The following is a 21,152-nucleotide window of genomic DNA, read 5'->3' as shown; positions in this document are numbered from 1 at the left end:
ATCCTGTGTGCAAATAAACATACAAGACAGCTTTTGGCAGTGAAAACATTACCATATAGAAAAGAAGAAGAAAACAATGGCATGCTTACAGTATTTCATTTCACCAAACATGTCCCTTTTTTATTGTTTTCATGATAGTGGTACCCATGCAAGATTGTCTGAAACCTGATCACCATGTGCTGCATGCTTTGAGATCCAGAAGAACATGTGAGCTTGTTTAAAATCATATGATCCACGTCACAAATTCACTTGAAATGGTTTAGATTTACATTATATGTTTTTGTTTTCAACCTAACCTAAGCTTTCAAAATGCAGAGAATAAAGTTGCAAATTCTGTACTACTGACTGCTTACGATGTAATGACAGATTTTTTTATATGCTACTATTTGTACTTCTAGTACTATTTGCATTGAAATGGCTGTAATTGTAATCTAATCTAATCAAGATGGCAAAAGTCTGTAAACATTGTCTGCATCGCCATATGTGCATTAAGACTTGCAGTGTTTATGGTGTGGGTTTGGTGGTTCTGGCTTCTGAGTGGAGCCAGGCTGTTTAATGTGACGCCGTTAATGCCTTCAACCCTGGTATCTGAATCCAGTTGTGTGGGTGATCTGTCAACAGTTCCCTCCTGTGAGCTCCCCCCACCGCCTGCACCGGATCAGCCTACTCTCCCCCGCCTGCAGAGCCCATCAGAAGCCCCACATGAAAGGCTCTGAATGGGCTCTTTCAGATTAACACTGATGCCGCATTGTTTATGTTGAGTAATTAGGAGCACACAGGAAAGCCCGGAGGTTAATTACAAAAGACTAGATTAGAGTCATATCTCTGTCATGTCTAAACAAGCAATGCACTACAATGTTGTTCAATTTCTGTAGAAACTTAATAAGAGAACTGTGAAAGTGTGAGATTTATGCGAAATTAACTTCACAACGCGGAAATGTCACACTCTTCGTTGAGTCAGCGTTGCTGTGCTGGGAGGTAATCAAAAAAACTCAAACTAAATAATAGGTTAGTACGGTGTTTACATATTTAGGAGAAAATTACTAATGAAGTTGAATGCATATTAAATTCAAATCAGGAAAATTTCACACATTATGATACACAAGAGAGCAATATTCAAAATTAGGTTCTGTAAGATGAAAACAGTACTCATGTACCAATATTTCCATATTGTTTCGTATTTTTATTTTATTCAATGTCAAATAAATAAATTCAATTTTCTGCTCCTCCTTATGTTGTCGCAAACCTTTCTTCTGCAGAGCATAAAATAATCAGATATTCTGAGCAATTCTTGTAAAAGTTTTGGTTGTCATCGATTACCTTTATATAAACAAAATAAAAAAAATAACATGTAGACATTTCTAAAAATATCTTCTAGAAGAAAGTATAAAATAACATCAGTGCAAGTAAATGATGACAGAATTCATTTTTTTGGTGAAATGTCCCTTTAACATGACTGGCAGTTCCTCATTATATCTGAGTATCAAGTGAGACCTTCTCCCCCGTTTTCACTCACACGCAGCAGATTTTCCGGATGAATGAAACGGGAGAGGGTCACATCAAACGGGTCTGTGCCACAGAACAAATACAACACAAATCTGCTCTCCTCCTTAGCCCTGGATCCCCTTACACACTGCCCTTGGCTCCATTGATCTTCATGTGCAAAGTGTGTCAGATGGATAGGGAACAGGATCTGAGGAGCTGGAATGCATGTCCTTGCAGCTGCTGATATGACAGATCTCAAGGTCAGGACTTGAGTGAAACACAAACAAAAACCTTAAACTGTAAGTTGATGCATCATGATGTGTCATCATTAAGAAAAACAATATCTAAAAAAAACATTAGGCTGAGCTCCATAACAGACAATGTCTGACTGAACGGGTTGTCATACTGACACGATTTTCTTTTTTGGGTGCAGCATTACGTGAATTTTGTGGTTGTTTGGGGCTCCGCTGTGCCATCTACTGAGCTCTTTTTGCAACTGCATCATGTATAATTACTGCCAGGCCACACTGGTGAAAAGAATTTGGACATTTAAGTCACACATAGAAGTGTAAAAATGCAACATCAAAATATCAAACCAAGCGAATTTATGAAATTGCAAGCATATTTTTCAAGCAAAACATTAAACAATTAATGTTTTTACAGATATCGAATGAATAAACAATCAAAAATAGGTAGTTTTGAGGAAAAGTCATTTGATGTGATTTATCTAGTGCAATGATATTTTTATGTTTAGCGTGGCACTTTCTAAAAAAGCTATAAATACATATAACTATTTTTGGATAGTCATACTTGAATGCTATTTTGCACACTGTAATTTAAATATATATATATAACTAAGTTGGATGTATGTAAATTGTCATTGTCTGTCATTCCTGCTGTGAATTAGGAGTGTGAATGACACAACTACTATTGAGGTGTAACCGAAAGCTTTCATATCATGCTCCCATCTGAAGATTTCCGCTGGCTTCCCTCCCCCTCTGTCTTCATTCAGCTCTCTGTCTCCACAGGGTAAATAAGGTATTTTATATGCTAATGATATGCTCTGGTCCAACAAAGAGCTTCTGCACTCATGTGGGGCCGACTCTTTTGACCATTCACAGCCAGCTGTTTGCTCTCTTTCTCCACACATATTGGCCCAGTTGTGAGAAATTAAATGAAATCAAATATTTAGGAACCAGATTATAGCACCTCTAGAGGAGATTCCATGGAGATGGTATTTAAAAAAGACCGTGCCTCATTTATTGAAGGTGTCTTTTCAACATTGTGTCGTTTAACACTGTCATGAATTTAATGATATTATTGCCAGTGAGAGACTCTTATCAAGTGTCATACTCTTTATATGCGGGGACACATACCATCTGTTCAGAGTGATGTTTCATTAACATCTGGCACAGATGGTCCAACAAACACGTACACTACTGATATCAGAGGACAATCTTCAAGGTCCATGTCCATTGTTTCATTTTGGCAAATACTCTATGGAAAGCTAATTATTTATTGTAAAACTGTTCTAAACTGTTCTAATTCACACTAAAATACACTCTTAAAAAAAAACTTTATAACTTTCCATCGCCAAAATGGATCTTGTATGACACTGCGGCAAAAATGTATAGTACAAAATGTACATTCTAAGGTAAAATGTATGAGAATGTCAAAATATTTAAGCCTATACGATGTCCCAAAACTATTAACCAGCCCACAATGTCTTTGTGCAGCCCACCCATGCTTTCCACATGTACCAGAAAGCAGTGGGGGTGACCAGAGGCCAGCTGTAGGCCTGTAGGTTGAAGCTGGTGGAGGAAAGGGGCCTGCAGGCACCACCCTCTCATCTCATGCTGAGCCAAGTCTTTGTGATCTGAGATCCTGCCTCAGCACTGCCCATCTGTCCAGCTCCCAACAACACGCATTCTCTCATTCATTAGTCAAACAGCAATCTGCTTGCCATGGCACACATCTACCTGGCTCCAGTCCATTTGTGTTCTCATCACATCCCATCAAAGAAACAATATTTGGGTGAAGGGAAGACCTGAGTACTAAAAAACATCCTTCTTTACAAGCTGATGGTTTACGAAATATAGGTCAAATGTGTGTGTGATTGGAGCAACAGGCAGTTTGGGATGAATCATGGATTAAATGCTTTGAAAGAAAAAAAGTCTGCCACCTATATGTGGAGAAGTGCTAGTGCCAGAGTGCAGCTTTCTCATGAAGTGACAGATGTGCTTTACTAGGGACATGGACAATTATTACAAGGGTTTCACCCGTCAAAGTGCTGAGTATACTGTGTTAAATCTTAGCAAGAATTTCGCTAAAACATACTTAAAGGTAAAAACGTATGAATTTAAGAAGTAAACCTTTTTCTTATTTTCAGATTATACTGATGAAATCAAGAATCTGAAGAGATTTTCTCAAGATGCATAAAAATTTTACTATTTTTTTCAGCATCCTATAAGCCTCCAAAACACCAAAGTAAATAAATTATTTATTTTTATTAAGTAAATAATTCAGCAGCAGACATTTTCAAATGTAACTGTTTACTTATGATTCCCCATCCTCAAAAAAGGTTATAAGTAAGATGATTTGCTTAAGTGAAAGACTAATTAAATTAAAGCTGCTATGAAAATAAAATTGACCTTGCTATGAACAATTTATTCCTGCACATTGAATGTTTAAAGCTTATAGATAATGTTTAATCAGAATGTAATATCCATCCAGTTAAACATCAGACTCCTCTCTGGAGATGTATACTAAACTTCAGCAATCATTTAGTCATCTTAAACCCTCTCTAACAATTGACTGTGAGCTCACTTCTCAGGTCTTGCTCCTTCAAATCAGCTGGTGAACAGAACCAAGTCTTGGCCCACGTTTTTTTTCTTTTTCAACAAACCAGTACATATAACCGATATGAAATTAAAATATATGTTGCTACTAAAATAAAAACTTCAACACACAGTTGATAAATTACAATAATTTTTTTTTTTGAGATCACACTTGACTCCAATTACAATTTGCCATTAACAAGTTTTGCTCAAGATAGCTTCTGTGTTCATCACAGATAGAAATCACTGGAAACACAAACAAATATTTGAATATGGTAAATGTGTCATTTCAGCATGCTCTTCCCTTGAGCTGAACATCTGACCCAAATATTCCATCCATTCTGGAAATATCATCTTATTTTGGAAGCCTTAATGTTCACAGTACAGGTTCTGTGAATATAGCTGGTCAAACACATATTTTTCATCATATCTGTACACTAATCCCTCGTTCTGAGAGAAGAAATGAGGAGCAGAGAGACAGAGACAGTGAAAAGAGAAAATAGAGAGAGAGAGAGACAGAGGGAAAGACGGGATCAAAATTTCCAGACGTGTTTTGCCAATCCCTGCTGTCAACTTTCAATTGCCTTTTTTGGCATTGCAACATGCCTTAAAGGCATAGGTGGGACAAGGGTAGTGCTTACCTGTAATACAATGGTCACAATGGTCGATGGGACAGCTATTTAGATGGCTTCCCCATATATATTTACACAGTCATAAAGTAAAACAAGGCCGCAGCTAATTGGTTAGGACAACCGGCTCCAAGAGGGAGACAGTTGTTACCTGGCCTGTGCTTCTGCCTCTCTCTTTACTTCAGTGCCCCTCCCATCATGCCCACAGACTGGATTACCTTTTTAGGGCATAGCTGTCACAGACCTGAAGCAGGCTCTGGATTCCCCTTTGCTTCCATTCTTATTCAGTTCACCCTGTTTCCTTCTTCATCCCTCTGCTTCCTATCAGAATGTGACAAATGTTCTCTGTTAATCAACAAGCATGCTACCAAACATGTTCTGTAATACAGTAACAATTCATATTTGATACCATTTTTTTGATGGCAGAGTTGTATTTAGACTGATCGACTTCTCTGATTTACATTCAAATGAAAAAGCTACACTGGAACAGTAAACTGCTTTAATCATCAGAAGACACTCCAGCTATAAAAAGCACCTATGAGCTGCAAAGTCAAGTGAGTAAAGGTTGTATGAAGTTGAACACACATGAACACCACCACAATGTCACAATTATGCATCAGAGATGAGAGCGTGTCATTCAGATAAGATGGTGGACACAAAGGATCCGTAGTGTTTCACCTTATATTAGCTTAACTACCGTGTTGAAATTAATCATTTGGTACAATGATTGTGTGCATACATGTTTTTACATTGTACTTATGTGTTTAAAAATTCCTATGTAATTACATCTGTTATTAATTTTTGTATTTATATATCCCTTACACCTTAACTCACCTTTAAACCAACCCCTACCTGTCCCTAACCTTACCCATATCCCACCTCAATAGCAGCAAAAGTGTTTTGCAACACAGTATGAACAAAATAAGTACATTGTACTTTTAATAGTTAAGGCCACCTATGACCTCTGTAGTAGTTGTTTAATTTCTTAAAATGTATGAAATTACTATTTTTTTTTATTTACAATAAAAAGAGTTGCATGTACGAAATTTATAGAACCACATACAAATTTAAATAATTTATATCAATTCAGTTTACATCTTTAGAAAATGTAATAAAAACATAAAAAGCAAAAACACACCTGATGCACACATTTATTCAGAATTTTGTAGAAGTTATTTTGTAGTTGTTCTGTATTTTTTGTAGAAAACGTTGGCATCTTGCTATAAGCAGCGTGATCTGCACCTGACATCATAATTGTTATTCTAACTTAGAAAACACAATCTTCCCAGGAAGACTTGAATACACCAATAGTCCTGATCTATGAGGCCAGTGTGTGCAATAGCAAAAGATTTACAAGTCATTTAATCTAACATGCAATCATTCTGATGATTCTGAAAGTATCACAGATATTTGTTTTTTTAAAGTGATTAAAGTGTTTTCTGCAACTGTCAAATAAGAGGCCACAGAAGCGAAAACCACTAAGGTCACAAAATGCCACCAAAACACAGTTAGATATAGTTAGGCACAGGAGGAAGTGTTTTCTATAACCAAGAAGGAATAGGCAGCAATTGTAATGGAGATTCCAGTCTGAAGTACAACTATAAAATCAAAATGAAACTATTTTTATAAAACTATTTTTATAAACATTCTATAGATAGGCTCCCACTGCATTTACATAATTTGCAATCAAGCCAAACTCACCAAACCATTTCTTTGTAAACAAATTATGTAGTTTCATCAATATTCAACAAGAAAACTGACTGTACATTGCAAATTAATATTCCATTTAAACATCCAGACTTTACATGACAATGGTTTTCCAGAGTGCTCTTTTTCCTTTCTAACGGGCAGCAATGTTTAGACTCAAAAGCAGGTGAAGTCAGCCCTCACCCGGTAAACAGAGCATCAGCCAATCACTCGTACATAAAGAGCAGTGGTGGGACGGGCACACTGTATGAACACAGACCCTCCCAGAGCTTTTTCCATGGCTTAGCAGGATTATTGCTGCAGTCACAGTACCCTTAAAGGCCTCTGACTGACCCTCTGTTGCCTTGGCTGTGTTTTTAGGGAGGGTGGGAGAGAATAAAATGCTGCTGAAAGAGAGGCGATCAGGGTGGAGAGGCTTCTCAGTTCAGAGGAGGAGCTGAAATAGAGAGAGGCCAGGGATAGGGCCAGTCAGAATACTAAGCATCTCAATTTCAATACCCCATAAAACAGCAGAGCCCCAAAAAACAGGCGTCCCTTCCCCTTTTTGAATTGTTCATGCACTGAAAAGAGGAAAGATCCCGTGCTTCCCAGAGAAGGCGTGTGAAAAGCTGGTCGCATTACAGTCAAAAAGTAGGTCACACTATGGAAGATTCAGCTTTAATAAAGTCTGAATGTGAATAATTAACAGCATTAAATCCAGAATGATGTGAATCAAATTAGTTGGCTTAAAATGCTAATTCCCCACTTGAATGTGTGATTCCTGAATTGCAAGTCAGTGAGTTTTAAAGCTTTCTAAAAATCTGCAGCCTTTTTGTTCACTTTGCTGCCTCATTACATGGTTAACAGGCCCGAGTCTTCCAGCTGTGCAAACCGTGCATTATGTAACATGAGGAAAGGGGGAAGTTATTCCTGACCTACATTCTGTATGTTGGGAACGCCTGCATCGGGCGATTTCATGAACTATAGTGCTCACTCTCAATCTGTTTTTAAACACAGTTTATTCACCGTAAACAGCATTTGGGGGCCTTCGAAGCAAAGATCTTATTTTTGGATCCATGCAAGTATTTTTCTTATGTTTTTAATAAATGATGTTAATAATGTTAAAGTAATAAATTCCCAAGATGTTTCTAAATTCTGTACACTTTGCTCACTTAATTTGAATGGTTGATGCACATCTGAGTGGCTGTTGACTGATACAAGGGCTTAACTCTTAATTACAGGGTCATCAGGGTCAGCTTTCCATGAGCCAATAAGATTTAGTTACATAAGAGCTGCAGGTAATTCTAGTGGCGCTCAGGGAATGTCTTGCTGTGCCTTCATGAAAGTAGACTTTGACATAATCAAGCATTCACCCAAAAAACACTATTTCATCCCACAATGTCAAGTTGATGATTACCATGCCTATGGGCTCAACCATACCCACCCTAACAAAACTTCTGAGTCAAAAGTTATGGGCACAGTCTATAATTTTACTCTCTAAAGAACAGTTGTGGTACTGGGCAGTGAACGCACCGAGACCTAAACATAATTCAGACAGGATCTTTATTGACAGGATCTTGAACTGTGGTCGCTTTCTTTTTCTTAACCAAAGGGAGAGGGGAAAACATTTGTGTCCCTCAATCTTAAACACGACACTGGCTCAGTCAATAAGCAACAAATAATAATCGGCTAAGAGGAATTTACCACCTCATAAACCAAAGGAAAAGCTGCTGTGGCTACATCCACAAGTCAGTCCCGAAGATATATGGTTCCTGCTGCTACAGCACAATGCCATTTTCTCTCGCAAATCCAGCTGAAGGAAGTGACCCCGAACTCCTTTAAAGATCTCAGCCGCTGAAAATCAATTAGCATATTATGTCATGGAATTTTGTGGAGAAAAAGAAAATCAGAAAGAAGTCAGAGCTTACAAGGCAAGAGTTGCACGTCTTCAGAGCCCAAGCAAAACACAAGCTGAGTGTGCAATGAATGAGACGCACGCTTTGATGACTAAGTTTGGCAATCGCTACCTGCTAGTCCTCTCCATAAATGGAGGCTGAGAAGTTGAAGATAAAGCTAAACTCCACCCCCCAGCTCTCTGCTCGTAATTGTTTGCTGTCTAAACAGTGTAAGGAGGGGCCGAGCATGAGAGTGGCGGTGTGAGTATGAGAATGTGTGTGTGTGTGTGTGTTTGGGAGCGGTAGATTAAGAGTAAAAGTGAGAGAGATTTTGAAAAAGAACGAGAGACTGTTGATAGTATATCTGGCTTAATGGATTGTGTCAAGCGTTAGTGTGTGAAAGTGCAATGTGAGCAAATGATGTTGAGAGAACATGGCAAAACACAGAGAGATGAAATCAGCTATCTAAAGTTGAGACATCATCAGTCATCATTGCCCTGCCAAGGCTGACTATATATGGATATGACCTCGCTGTCATTATTTAAAACCACTTCCTTCTTACTCATAGTGGCATATTTGGAGGCAAACCTTTAGTTTTTCACTGAAGAAATGAACGAGGGACATTGCTGCTTTTAAAAGCCAACTGTAACCTAAAGAAAATACTACAAACAAACATCAAAAACATTTTTGTATATTGTGAAGTTCAAATGTGCATAAAATACTCAAATATGCAAACAAGTGTGATGGAAAGAGACTCACGCTGTGCAGTTCGAAACCGCAACAAACCAAAAGTAAAACCTTCTTTGTTTAATTAAAACTCCCTCATCTCTGACCAAGCGCTGTTTCATTCACTAGGCCTAGAAGTTTCAATCTGATTTCCATGAGAAAGTCCCATGTGACAAGGGCCTTGAATTCTTGACATTGTTACCATGTGACACACTTAAAGATTTCCTTTTATGGCGGTTGCTGTTACATCGACCAGAGGGCGAGGCCTAACACAGCCTAAGTGCACAAACCGTCTACAGTAAAAGCCCTTGAGGAAATAAATATGAAGAATCCTTTTGCAGACAAAGTTGGAGGAAAAATGCAACACAAGCCAAGCTGAATTTCTTGTTATATTGTATCTTATCTCTCTGCATGAAAATTCTTCACATTTCTGGTGACAATGAGTTCCTATCATACTCGAACGTCAAACATAGTTTGACAGGCCTGTTACATTTACAAAAATGTATTTGTAAATTATATTATTTTACGCTGTGTTAAATGTACATTACTTGTAGAATTTTGTACATTTCAAAAAGCCACTCTTTCCGCTGGCTATTATTATAAGGTTTGCGCCACACCTGAGCCAAAATATCTCCCAAATTGCTCTACAAGAAAGGACTTGTCTATTTCTTTCCCGTTTTAGTCAGTGCATTTCAAGTCACTGAAAATAAGCAAAAGGCTTGCAAGGATTGTGGCAAAAGGTTACAAACAGAGCAGTCATCAGAAAACCTTAGTATGGTTTTCCTTTCGATTGCTCATACACAATGTTATGCTAAGCTAAGTACCAAAATGATTATTTTCTTTTATCAGCATTACATTAATAAATGATGATGTGAGATGAACATATAAAACAACTAAAATAAATACCTTCTGGGTGAAAGGAATTATATTAATTTAAAAGAATCTTGACAATACAATTAGACAATAAATATGGTTTTATAGGCTCTCTTGACCAATTCTGAAAAGCAATAAAGCACCCATATAAGGGAGGCAGCTGTTTACAAAGTAAATAAAATTTTAAACTGTTGGTTAGTGTGCTCTTTTACACATCAGTGTAGGCCTAATGTTATCTTTTACACATCAGTGAGAGTAAGGCGAACACTGAACAGTAAGTATGTACTACTCAGCTGTACATTCCTGAGTTGGCTACGCTCTCCCCACACAAATTATTTGAATGTGATTTCCTGTGCAAACTTGCAGAAGAAATGACATCCCTTAAAAATTCACTTCCTGTAAGAGATGCGTAGGTCATTCCCTTATTTGGCAACTAACAATGGCCTTTGGTTTTCATGCTGTGGAATTTGAATCTTTTAAGGAAGGAACTACATTTCAATGAGCATAATTTGATACGACTGGGTCAGATTTGAATCTTTTGTAATTTTTGACATAATTGTTTAGTAGTTAATTAAGTCAGTGCTCAACTATTGGTATGACTGGAAGGTTAAATATATGTTTGTTTTGTGCACTGATGACCCAAACAAAGATCTCTGCCAATGTTACTGCTAAAGCTGGGCCTTGGTACAACTCTCTCAGTCTAGCCAAAGATTTTAAGAGTGCCACACCTAATCAGTTTCACATAGACATCACTCAGGAATGGCAAACATTTCATGCACAAAAGACATTAATACGAACTCTTGAGAACAAAAGGTCTCTTGAAGCTAAAGCTTTCATTACAATATTAAGACAAATGTTCCAGCGTTGTCAACATGTCTGGCATGATTTGCAGGCACTCATTTGTCGATTACTTTTAAGAAAACAAGAGCTTTCATGAGCTGACCTTGCTGAAATATTTTTGAAGGATCATTTCTATCTTGCATGAAGTGTACGCCTGACCATGATATTTCATGAATGTTGAAACCCCTCTCTGATTCTATTATGATGCAGGATCGCTTTCCTGCTAGCGTTACTCAACTTCCTGAAGCAGGCTCAGGCGATGCTGCTTGGCAAAGTAATCTCTCCCATGCTGGTTTAAAGGCTGACTGAGTCTAGAGTGTGGATGTGCATGTCTGACTCATTCCAGGGCCAATCCCTGCTCAGCCCTCCTCTCACGAGCAGACAGATGGTGGAGGGTAGATTAGCAGGCCTAGGGTCCTGGTAGAAACTGACCGATGTGGTAGTACCATCTCACTAGCCCCTTCGGCTCTGGGTAAATTCCAATGGATTGCAGGCCACACAGTAGTGGAACCAAATGCATTCATCCTACATGATCTCAAGCATGCATTGATAAGGCCTGGCCTTACAATGGGAAATCACTGCATAATTTACAGTCAAAAACTTTAAACTTATATTTTCAGAATTCACTGCATAACCAAAACCACATTTGAAGCATTTTGTTTAAATAATCACGTTATCGGTTGTGTACATTTGGGTTTTTTGTTACATGTTCTGTTGTTTGCATACTGTTTATTGCATTATTTAAGTGTCATGTTCGTTACCATGAAAGTTTTGTGTTTGTGTGAATGACTTGGTCTACCTTTTATATATTAATATAAACTTCAGCTTGTGAAAAAGCTATTTGTGCTGAACTTTTTCACATGGCTTTCTCTTTTACCACCTGCATTATTATGGTGTTTGTCAGTATATATTAAGGGTACAAAACATACTTTAGTAGCAGGAGAACCATTGATTTCTTATTTGTAAATTTCAGTTTTATATTTTAAAATGTACAGTTTGTTCTAAATATATGTTTAAAGTTTTCTTTGTATTTTTTTACACAATTATTCTGGCACATACAGCAGCCAAAATTATTTAATAAAAACTACAGAATTTATTTTATTTAGTATAAACATTATATGCACCTTCAAAAGGATAGTTCACCCAATAACTTACATTTCCCTATGACTTCATTTCTCCTGTGGAAATCAAAATAAGACATGAAGATTTTTTTTCTGAATGGTTTGAAGAGTCTTTGACCACAGAATAACTGTATTGAACCCTAATGACTTTTATGGACAAAAACACAAAAGATATAAAGTTATACAGGGTTGAGGACCATAACTAAAATAACCTATATCTGCTCTAAATGATGAACAGCAACAAACCCAGCCTTAACAGGTATGCAGAGGTACCTATATGGTATGTCAACCGTATACATACAGAGAGCCATAAATGGGACTTGTGGTCCTCTACCCATTATTACTGCAAAGAGGAAGTGAAGCTTTGGTATGGTAAGAAAGGACACAGTCACAACTGTTATGCTGAGGAACACAAATGAGGAACAGTGTGTTTTTTTCTCGGTCAGTATCAAATCCTGTTGCATATGGTTTGACAAGCATTAATGAAAATACAAAAGATTTCTCTGTCTGCAGCAGATCGGCTCAGAATCACTTCGGTACATAATCCGGTTGAACGTAAAACGCATCTTTAAAATCCACCATTACAGCACTTGAGTCAGAAAAGTGTCTAATTTGTTGGCATGCATTTAAGGAGATGGACGAGTACATATGGATCCATTTGGGTAATAAAGAGGGGGATAATCTAATCTCTAGACTAAGAAGCCAGCTGGCAGTATGTGACTTTCTTCCTAGCTTGAGTATCTGGCTTTACATACCAACTAGCAACCAAATATAAGTGAATCTAAAATCAATCGTTGTTTCAAGATGAAGAGCGATTCCGCTCAACACTTAAAAGCGTAGAAGAATAAAAGAAAAGGCAAGTTTGGTGATCGGGATAGTATATTGCTCAACTGAGGGAAATGATCAGTTGGACAATAAACTTCTAAATGCAAGAGACTTCACGAAAACAACACACACCCAGAAAGTGGGCCTTTGAAAAGAACTTTATGTTTCTTATCTTGTTGCAAGTGTTGCTTTGGCATCAGAAACACGATAACAACTCTTAAGTACAATGACACTATCATGGTGATAGCTGACAACATCATTTTTATTGCTCTGGACATCTTATGTCATGGGGCAAAGCTGAACATCATTAGGACAGTACCTTATTTAGAGATGGATGGGGACGCCGAAGTGGGGGAAGGCAGACCAATCAGGGAAGGGTGGTGGTCCTCAGGGGAACTATGGACTCACAAAAGCACATCTGCTGTAACAAGACCCCAGTCCGATCTACAAAAGTTACAAAGAGAAGCAAGGTCGTTCAAAGTAAAAAATACTGACTGCATTGGAAGATGCATGTCACATCACATTAATCACAGTTTGGTGCCTAGTTACTATTTGCTTATCTTACAGCAACTTGTGTGTTTATGAGGGGGGATGGATGCTTGGCATTCTTTGTAAAAAAAAAAGTTGGGGGATGGGAGAAATAGACACTATTGATGAATAGATGTCCTGCTTGTAAATAAAATACTTCTTACTTTTGGGCTTGTGTAGAGTAACTATTATGTCAGTATAATTCTTTCAATGTCTTGCATGGTTAAATGGCTGATGCTAAATTGTGTACTGTTTGAGCCATAACTTATACTCAACTTTTGATATGCAAGGATTCAATTCAGAGAAACTCATTTAAGCGCTCAAAACCTTAAATGCATTGTAAATGTACAGAGGACGAAAAACATCAATAAGCCACAAAACCACTATCCTTGATATCAGCAAGAAATTTTGGCACAATCAGCTGTTTTTGTTTATAACTACCATTGAAGGCCATGTGCATTACTCCAAAGTTACATATTAAAAAGTCACATGTAGCTTCCCAAAACAGCCTTATCTATTATTCAAAATGTGGCAACGTCTGAAAAACGCAAAGGAAATATTTTTCATTTAATGAAGTTGACCATGAATGCCTACGCTGTTTTTTTATTATAAATCTCTCCAGCGAATAAGTCAAAGTAGATTTGTCTGTATGCATATCAACAGTGTGTGATAGTGAAAAATCAGACTTGCTTTTAAACATCTACATCATTTCAATGGTCAAGACCAAGACTTGATTGTTAAGTTAACATCATGTCTAATATAAACCTGGGTTAGGCCCACTTACAGCCATCAACTACTATCTCTCCCTTTATCGTCACATAACATGCACACACCTAAGCATGTAAAGAAATATCACTCCTGTAAACTTTGCGTAGGCAACTCACAATTATAGGAATGCATTTTCATTGAAAACATTACCTAATGAACCCAGACCAGCTAAGTTACTTGCTTCTCTACAGTTTAGTCATGTCATTTTGCTACCCTCATTTCAATAAATAAAAAAAACAACAACCCTATTTAGCATACAGAAGTACTTGGTAGTTAACCACACATGTATTATGGTATTATTGTGAACACAATAACAAGTAAATGACCTACAGAGATGCTGTTGTGTTAGACTGTAAACACAACACAGGATCAATTAGATGTCCAGCACTATGACCAACACTAGCACTTGTAACCTTTGCACAGCCTTTTTGAAACACAGAAACACGGGAATACGGAAAGCAACGTTTTAAAATTCGCAAACAAAAAGGCCGATTTTGATCAAAATCGCCTAGGCCTGGCTCTTCAAACAGTCTGGCTTCCCCTTCTTTCACTCTCAAGTTGCAAGAAGCAAGTGTAGCAATGTGCACGCGACAGCCGGGTGTGTGACGCTGGACCAATCAGAGCGCCGAGCTGCGAAAGTTTACCTTTTATGGCTAGAGCCGGGCATATGCCGTCATATAAAAGAGCGCGCCCAGCTTTTCAGCTTCACTTTGAGCTCCTCCACACGCAGCTAGTGCGGAATATCATCTGCTTGTAACCCATTCTCTTAAGTCGACAAACCCCCCCAAACCTAAGGTGAGTTGGTTTTCAAAGCCTTTTATTATATTATTATGCAGTTAACATTCATTCAAATGTTTAATTAAGACAAATGACGGTTAAGAGTTATTAGGCTTAGTTAACTTAAAGGTGCCGGTCATCTTGCGGTTTAACGTCCAGTAATGATATGGATTGCGTTTAAGGTATTTTGTATAGTTTTTATAAATGTCGGCTGCTGCGTTAAGTTAGCTCTATGTAACGTTAGTGGATATGTCAGGTGGAAATGACACCCGTTGCAGGCACGACATTGAATGGGCCGCTCTGAAATAAGTTTCCGATCCTTCTACCTTTTTAAGATATGCCCTGAAAAAGGCGACGCAGCGGCTGTAAGTGATTTAAAGTTTCCTAGCTATTAGTGAGGCATGTTGCACACTTGATGGATAGCCGGCATGGAAAGCTCTTTGTGCAGGCAGTGCTGCAGCAGGGTGTGACCTACTTTAGCTGTTAGCCGGCTAACCAGCGTTCATCCGCCGCCCTTTACCTGATGAATATAGTGTCTTCTGACGTTCAAGTGCTCAAAGACACGTTTATTAGTTCCCTTTCGGCACGTTTTTTTTACTTTTTAATGAAAATAGTGCATTTCATAGCGTAGTGTGTAGCTCGTTTAGTATTAGTAAGACGCAATACTTCTATAATCTTATTTTAAAGCTTGTATGAAACGCAAGGTAACGTTAAGGTTTAATAACTTAAGTGTTTTATTATAATGGTGTCGGAGGAATGATTTTTTTTTTTCCCCCCTCATTGATGGAGGGTTTTATTATAATCTGAATGGGCTGAGGAAGATCGTGCCTTGGTATCAAGTCTGCTAAGAAGTCATTGAAGTGACTGCAGATCTGTGACGCAGTAATTTCGGGCAGACACCCGTCGAAATTCGGTTGTGTAATCGATACCAGGCGAGGATGGAAGAGGATGTAAAACTTCATTTGTGTAGAATTTAGGGAGTGGCCCTGGCGTGATGAATGTCGAAATCTGTTCCTTTTTACTGAACCCTACGACTCTGGCTGAGTGCCACGCCGCCGGCAGCCGCAAAGCGGCTCAAACCATTGCCTTTTATGGTAATAATGAGAGAATGCAGAGGGACTTCCTTTGTCTGGCATATCTGAGGCGCGCTTTGTCTCACCAGCACCCACTAGCGGTCAGACTGTAGAATGCAGCGCAAAACAGGAAGTTGTCTCCACGTGGTCACATGCTCACTGAAACGCTCTTGTGTTGCAGCTGTGCGCTTCTAAACTGGGCTTGTCATTCTTTTGCAGTTCAGCCATGGATGATGAAATTGCCGCACTGGTTGTTGACAACGGATCCGGTATGTGCAAAGCCGGATTCGCTGGAGATGATGCTCCCCGTGCTGTCTTCCCATCCATCGTGGGTCGCCCCAGACATCAGGTGAGAAACTGACTTGGTTTCATGCTGCTTTGAAGAACTTTTTCGTAGTTCCTTTAACTTTGTATCTAATTTTAAAACTCTTTGTCTCTGTAGGGTGTCATGGTTGGTATGGGACAGAAGGACAGCTACGTTGGTGATGAGGCTCAGAGCAAGAGAGGTATCCTGACCCTGAAGTACCCCATCGAGCACGGTATTGTCACCAACTGGGATGATATGGAGAAGATCTGGCATCACACCTTCTACAACGAGCTGCGTGTTGCCCCAGAGGAGCACCCCGTCCTGCTCACAGAGGCCCCCCTGAACCCCAAGGCCAACAGGGAAAAGATGACACAGGTTAGTTTTTGGCCATCAATTGGTGCTTTGTATTCTCTCGTCTGTCCTGTTACCTCAATTCTCCTGTTGATTGGTTCACTTCCAGGCTTTGTGTCCTCTGAGCTCCTGAGTTTCTCCTCTTTTGCTGGAAGCAGCAGGTTATCTATACTTTGCCTGCCTGTTTTGCAGTTTTCTTTCTTTACTCTGGATTTCCAACTAATCTGCATGGATGTGTGGATGGCGTGCTGTAACCGTTTTGAGTGTGGTGTTAACTTCTCATACCCTCTCTTTCCAGATCATGTTCGAGACCTTCAACACCCCCGCCATGTACGTTGCCATCCAGGCTGTGCTGTCCCTGTATGCCTCTGGTCGTACCACTGGTATCGTGATGGACTCTGGTGATGGTGTCACCCACACTGTGCCCATCTACGAAGGTTACGCCCTGCCCCATGCCATCCTCCGTCTGGACTTGGCTGGCCGTGACCTGACTGACTACCTCATGAAGATCCTGACCGAGAGAGGCTACAGCTTCACCACCACAGCTGAGAGGGAAATTGTCCGTGACATCAAGGAGAAGCTCTGCTATGTGGCTCTTGACTTCGAGCAGGAGATGGGCACCGCTGCTTCCTCTTCCTCCCTGGAGAAGAGCTACGAGCTCCCTGACGGACAGGTCATCACCATTGGCAATGAGAGGTTCAGGTGCCCAGAGGCCCTGTTCCAGCCATCCTTCTTGGGTAGGTGTCCTAACAAACGTTACTTGGTCTGTGCGTACTTCTAGATTTGAGCTGGAGACTATCAGAAGGACTTGGGTTAACCATGCTTCCTCTTGCAGGTATGGAGTCTTGCGGTATCCATGAGACCACCTTCAACTCCATCATGAAGTGTGACGTCGACATCCGTAAGGACCTGTATGCCAACACTGTATTGTCTGGTGGTACCACCATGTACCCTGGCATTGCTGATAGGATGCAGAAGGAGATCACATCCCTGGCCCCCAGCACAATGAAAATCAAGGTAAGCTGTGCTCTCAACTTGAACGGTAACCTCTCATATCGGTCCGTTTCTTCACATGTGGCACCTCTGCATCTTGCTAATCGTTCTTCTATCTCCTCAGATCATTGCCCCACCTGAGCGTAAATACTCTGTCTGGATCGGAGGCTCCATCCTGGCCTCCCTGTCCACCTTCCAGCAGATGTGGATTAGCAAGCAGGAGTACGATGAGTCTGGACCATCCATTGTCCACCGCAAATGCTTCTAAACGGACTGTTACCACTTCACGCCGACTCAAACTGCGCAGAGAAACTTCAAACGACAACATTGGCATGGCTTTTGTTATTTTTGGCGCTTGACTCAGGATCTAAAAACTGGAACGGTGAAGGTGACGGCAATGTTTTTTGGCAAATAAGCATCCCCGAAGTTCTACAATGCATCTGAGGACTCAATGTTTTTGTTTATTTTCTTTAGTCATTCCAAATGTTTGTTAAATGCATTGTTCCGAAACTTATTTGCCTCTATGAAGGCTGCCCAGTAATTGGGAGCATACTTAACATTGTAGTATTGTATGTAAATTATGTAACAAAACAATGTCTGGGTTTTTGTACTTTCAGCCTTAAAATCTTGGGTTATTTTTTTTTTTCTCCTTTTTTGTTCCAAAAAACGAAGCTTTACCATTCAAGATGTAAAGGTTTCCATTCCCCCTGGGCATATTGTAAAAGCTGTGTGGAACGTGGCGGTGCCAGACACTTGGTGGGGCCAACCTGTACACTGACTAATTCAATTCCAATAAAAGTGCACATGTGTAAGACATCCTACTTCTGTGTGTTCCTGTGTTTGTGCTAAATGAAGTCAAATCTCAGATTCTCAAAAAAAAAAAGCCCTTTTCTTGGCATTGTGGGCTTTAACATTTCACAAGTTTCTTAAACTGAGCACTTAGCAAAGTGGAAATATAGGTTCTTGGCCTTCTCCGTGTGGATCTAGCTCTGTGCTGTAGCTAGTTTATGGCCAAGTTGCCAATAAAGTCTTATTTACTTCTCAGTAGCCCATAATTCAGAATTTTTTCAAATGATCTTGAAATACCAGATTGGCTATGCAAAATGCCATGGTCCAAATGATCTGTATTGTGATTGCTTAATCATTACAAATGGTTTTAAAAGCTAAAGGTTCTTAAATTTAGAAATTTACTTAATTAGTTTCCATGGAGTAAAGGTATACCAAGGCCTTTTCAAAAAACGTCTTCCATGGCTGACCACTGCTCGTGCACAAACACTATAGATCCAAGAAATATTACCAAACATGACTTTGGGACATTTAAAGTATGTAAGGGAATAATCAAGTTCTTTTTATAGATAGTTGACCAAAGGGGCTAAATTTAATTATTTGTATAACTTCATTTGGGAGCGTAATTGCTCTTATACTGAAGTCTACATCTTCGTAAGACAGCACTATGCCACCTTATGGTCAGATGGTGCTGTATTTAATCTGCGCTTCACGCGACTGTACAGCAGATGGCGCTGAACGCACAGTTATTAAAGTTCTTGTTGCTTTCCTTTAAGACAGCCACTAAACAAGAGACCAATGTTAATTCAAGGTGCGAGTGTTTTCTCCTGGGAAGAATCCTACATATATATATGTTTGTGTGCGTGTATGCATACATTTCTGTTTTTGTGAAAGTGTTATGAAAAAGAAAACAAAACCTGGCACGTATCCAATTTGCGCTAACAACATACTCTAATAAGTGGCTGCTGTTTTTAGGATGATCCTGCTTGAACTTCGGTTATTGATGTAGTAGATACTTATAAATATGGGTGGCCTAGTTGCATATGATTTACTGCAAGCTGCTCCTCGTCTGACAGCACTTGATGAAAAATGATCAAGAGGTTTTCCCGCTGTGTACATCTGTGCGGGTGTACAGCATAATACAGATTGCGCTTTATTAATAGCCCAGGTAACTTTCAGCGTATTGAATAACAAAATCAATATTCATTCTTTATCCAAACGGCATTCGACCGTCCTCTCTTTTTTTTTAAATTATTTCGATGACCGCCGACCATTTAAACCTGAATCTCGTACTCATTGACCAGCAAACATAAACGATTTACAAACGAGTCTTCCTCTGAATTTTTCCTCACAAGCACACAATGTCGTTCTCCCCTCAGCTTCCCACGCGCGAACGCTCCCCTCCATTCACGATGAAATAATTACACAGAGGAGCAGGCCACTAATAAGTGAGTAGTGGGCGACAGAGCTAGCATCAGCATTCACAGCGCTATTTCTCATTGATTGCGCAATTATTCGAGACTCATTTAGTCCTGTCCCACAGACGCGAGCGTTTGTGATTGATTGCTTAATGCAAACGAGACTGAAGGACGTTTTAATTTTCTTGTGATTTTGTAATGCATGCTGCCGGAGGTGTGTGTGTGTGTGTGTGTGTGTGTGTGTGTGTGTGTGTGTGTGTGATGTGGACGAGCTCCGGTGTTATTAGATCCATTGTGTTCGGAGCCCCTGCAGAGCTGTGGTCAAATGAGCGCCGGGTCTCTGAACAGTTTCGCCTCACAGACAGTGTCCGACTGAGCGTGTAGGAGGCTCTGCCCACTGCAGTGTCCCCTCCAGGACAGACTCCAACTGACCGATATGATCATCTCACTGATAGTAAAAGAGCACTCTTTTACTATCAGTGAGATGATCATATCGCAAAGCTTCCACATTTATATTTTGCTTTCATTTTAACCTGAATGTTTTTGCATCATTCGTATTTTTAATAATCTATTTATCTGTTTATTACTTTTATATATATATATATATATTAATGTTTATTTCCATTTGAGTGCATCATCTTAAAATTACACAGTATAAGATAGTTTAGTTTAATTTAGTTTAATTTAACTTAAAACAAATCTAAAATGAGAAATTGCCTTGGCAACTAATTGAAATAAATTAAGCATACGCTTTTTTTAAAGCATGTTATTTATTCAATTCATTTGAATTGTTTCATTTCAGGAACATTTCATTTTTTATTTTTTTTTAATGAAACACTTGAAACCCGCTGTCACCTAACTCCAATATAAATTAACTATTTAATTAAAAGTCAATCTAATACTTTTTTTAAATTATTGTTTGTTAATTTACATCAACTTAAACTAAATATAAAAAATAAATTATAACGCCACACACACGCAACAATTGAATCAAAAAATGTTTAAGGTAAATGGTTGTAATCTATTTCAGCTACAATTAAATAAGTCTAGCTGACTAACTTTCAGCATATTGTTTTAATTAAATGTATTGCTAAAATAAACTCTTTGCAACCATACCTTAAAAAAAAACGTAGTGTCCTTTTTGCAGTGAACTAGCTGTCTTTTAATTTCAGCTGCGCAAATAAAACGATTAAAATATATTGAAAAAGCTACGTTTTTGTTAAGGATTTAGTTT

General features: G+C 39.0%; 1 protein-coding gene and 2 long non-coding RNA genes across 3 annotated transcripts; 1 reads left to right on the top strand and 2 right to left on the bottom strand.

Moving 5' to 3' along the window:
• Window positions 1-4,129: 4,129 nt before the first annotated feature.
• LOC122334397 lies at window positions 4,130-14,754 on the bottom strand. The gene is made up of 3 exons (XR_006248753.1): window positions 14,544-14,754; window positions 13,237-13,361; window positions 4,130-5,272 (listed from the first exon to the last, which is right to left on the bottom strand). It is a non-coding gene; the product is annotated as an uncharacterized LOC122334397 (long non-coding RNA).
• LOC122334400 lies at window positions 8,183-9,239 on the bottom strand. Its single transcript, XR_006248755.1, has 2 exons — window positions 8,566-9,239; window positions 8,183-8,491 (listed from the first exon to the last, which is right to left on the bottom strand). It is a non-coding gene; the product is annotated as an uncharacterized LOC122334400 (long non-coding RNA).
• A 118-nt stretch (window positions 14,755-14,872) lies between the features above and the next one.
• actb2 (actin, beta 2) lies at window positions 14,873-18,535 on the top strand. Its single transcript, XM_043232270.1, has 6 exons — window positions 14,873-15,008; window positions 16,283-16,412; window positions 16,506-16,745; window positions 17,020-17,458; window positions 17,557-17,738; window positions 17,839-18,535. The coding sequence occupies exons 2-6, from the start codon at window positions 16,290-16,292 to the stop codon at window positions 17,980-17,982; spliced, it is 1,128 nt and encodes a 375-aa protein (XP_043088205.1). The 5' UTR covers window positions 14,873-15,008; window positions 16,283-16,289; the 3' UTR covers window positions 17,983-18,535.
• The last annotated feature ends 2,617 nt before the right edge of the window (window positions 18,536-21,152 follow it).

Source organism: Puntigrus tetrazona, chromosome 3 (genome assembly GCF_018831695.1).
Source record: "Puntigrus tetrazona isolate hp1 chromosome 3, ASM1883169v1, whole genome shotgun sequence".
Taxonomy (NCBI): Eukaryota; Metazoa; Chordata; class Actinopteri; order Cypriniformes; family Cyprinidae; genus Puntigrus; species Puntigrus tetrazona.
Note: the sequence above shows the minus strand (reverse complement) of the source record. Positions and strands in the feature narration are given on the sequence as shown.

Coding starts and splice junctions, on each gene's coding strand:
- actb2 (XM_043232270.1), top strand. CDS start 16,290: ATGGATGATGAAATTGCCGCACTGGTTGTTGACAACGGATCCGGTATG. Junction 16,413..16,505: donor TGGGTCGCCCCAGACATCAG/GTGAGAAACTGA, acceptor TTGTCTCTGTAG/GGTGTCATGGTTGGTATGGG. Junction 16,746..17,019: donor ACAGGGAAAAGATGACACAG/GTTAGTTTTTGG, acceptor CTCTCTTTCCAG/ATCATGTTCGAGACCTTCAA.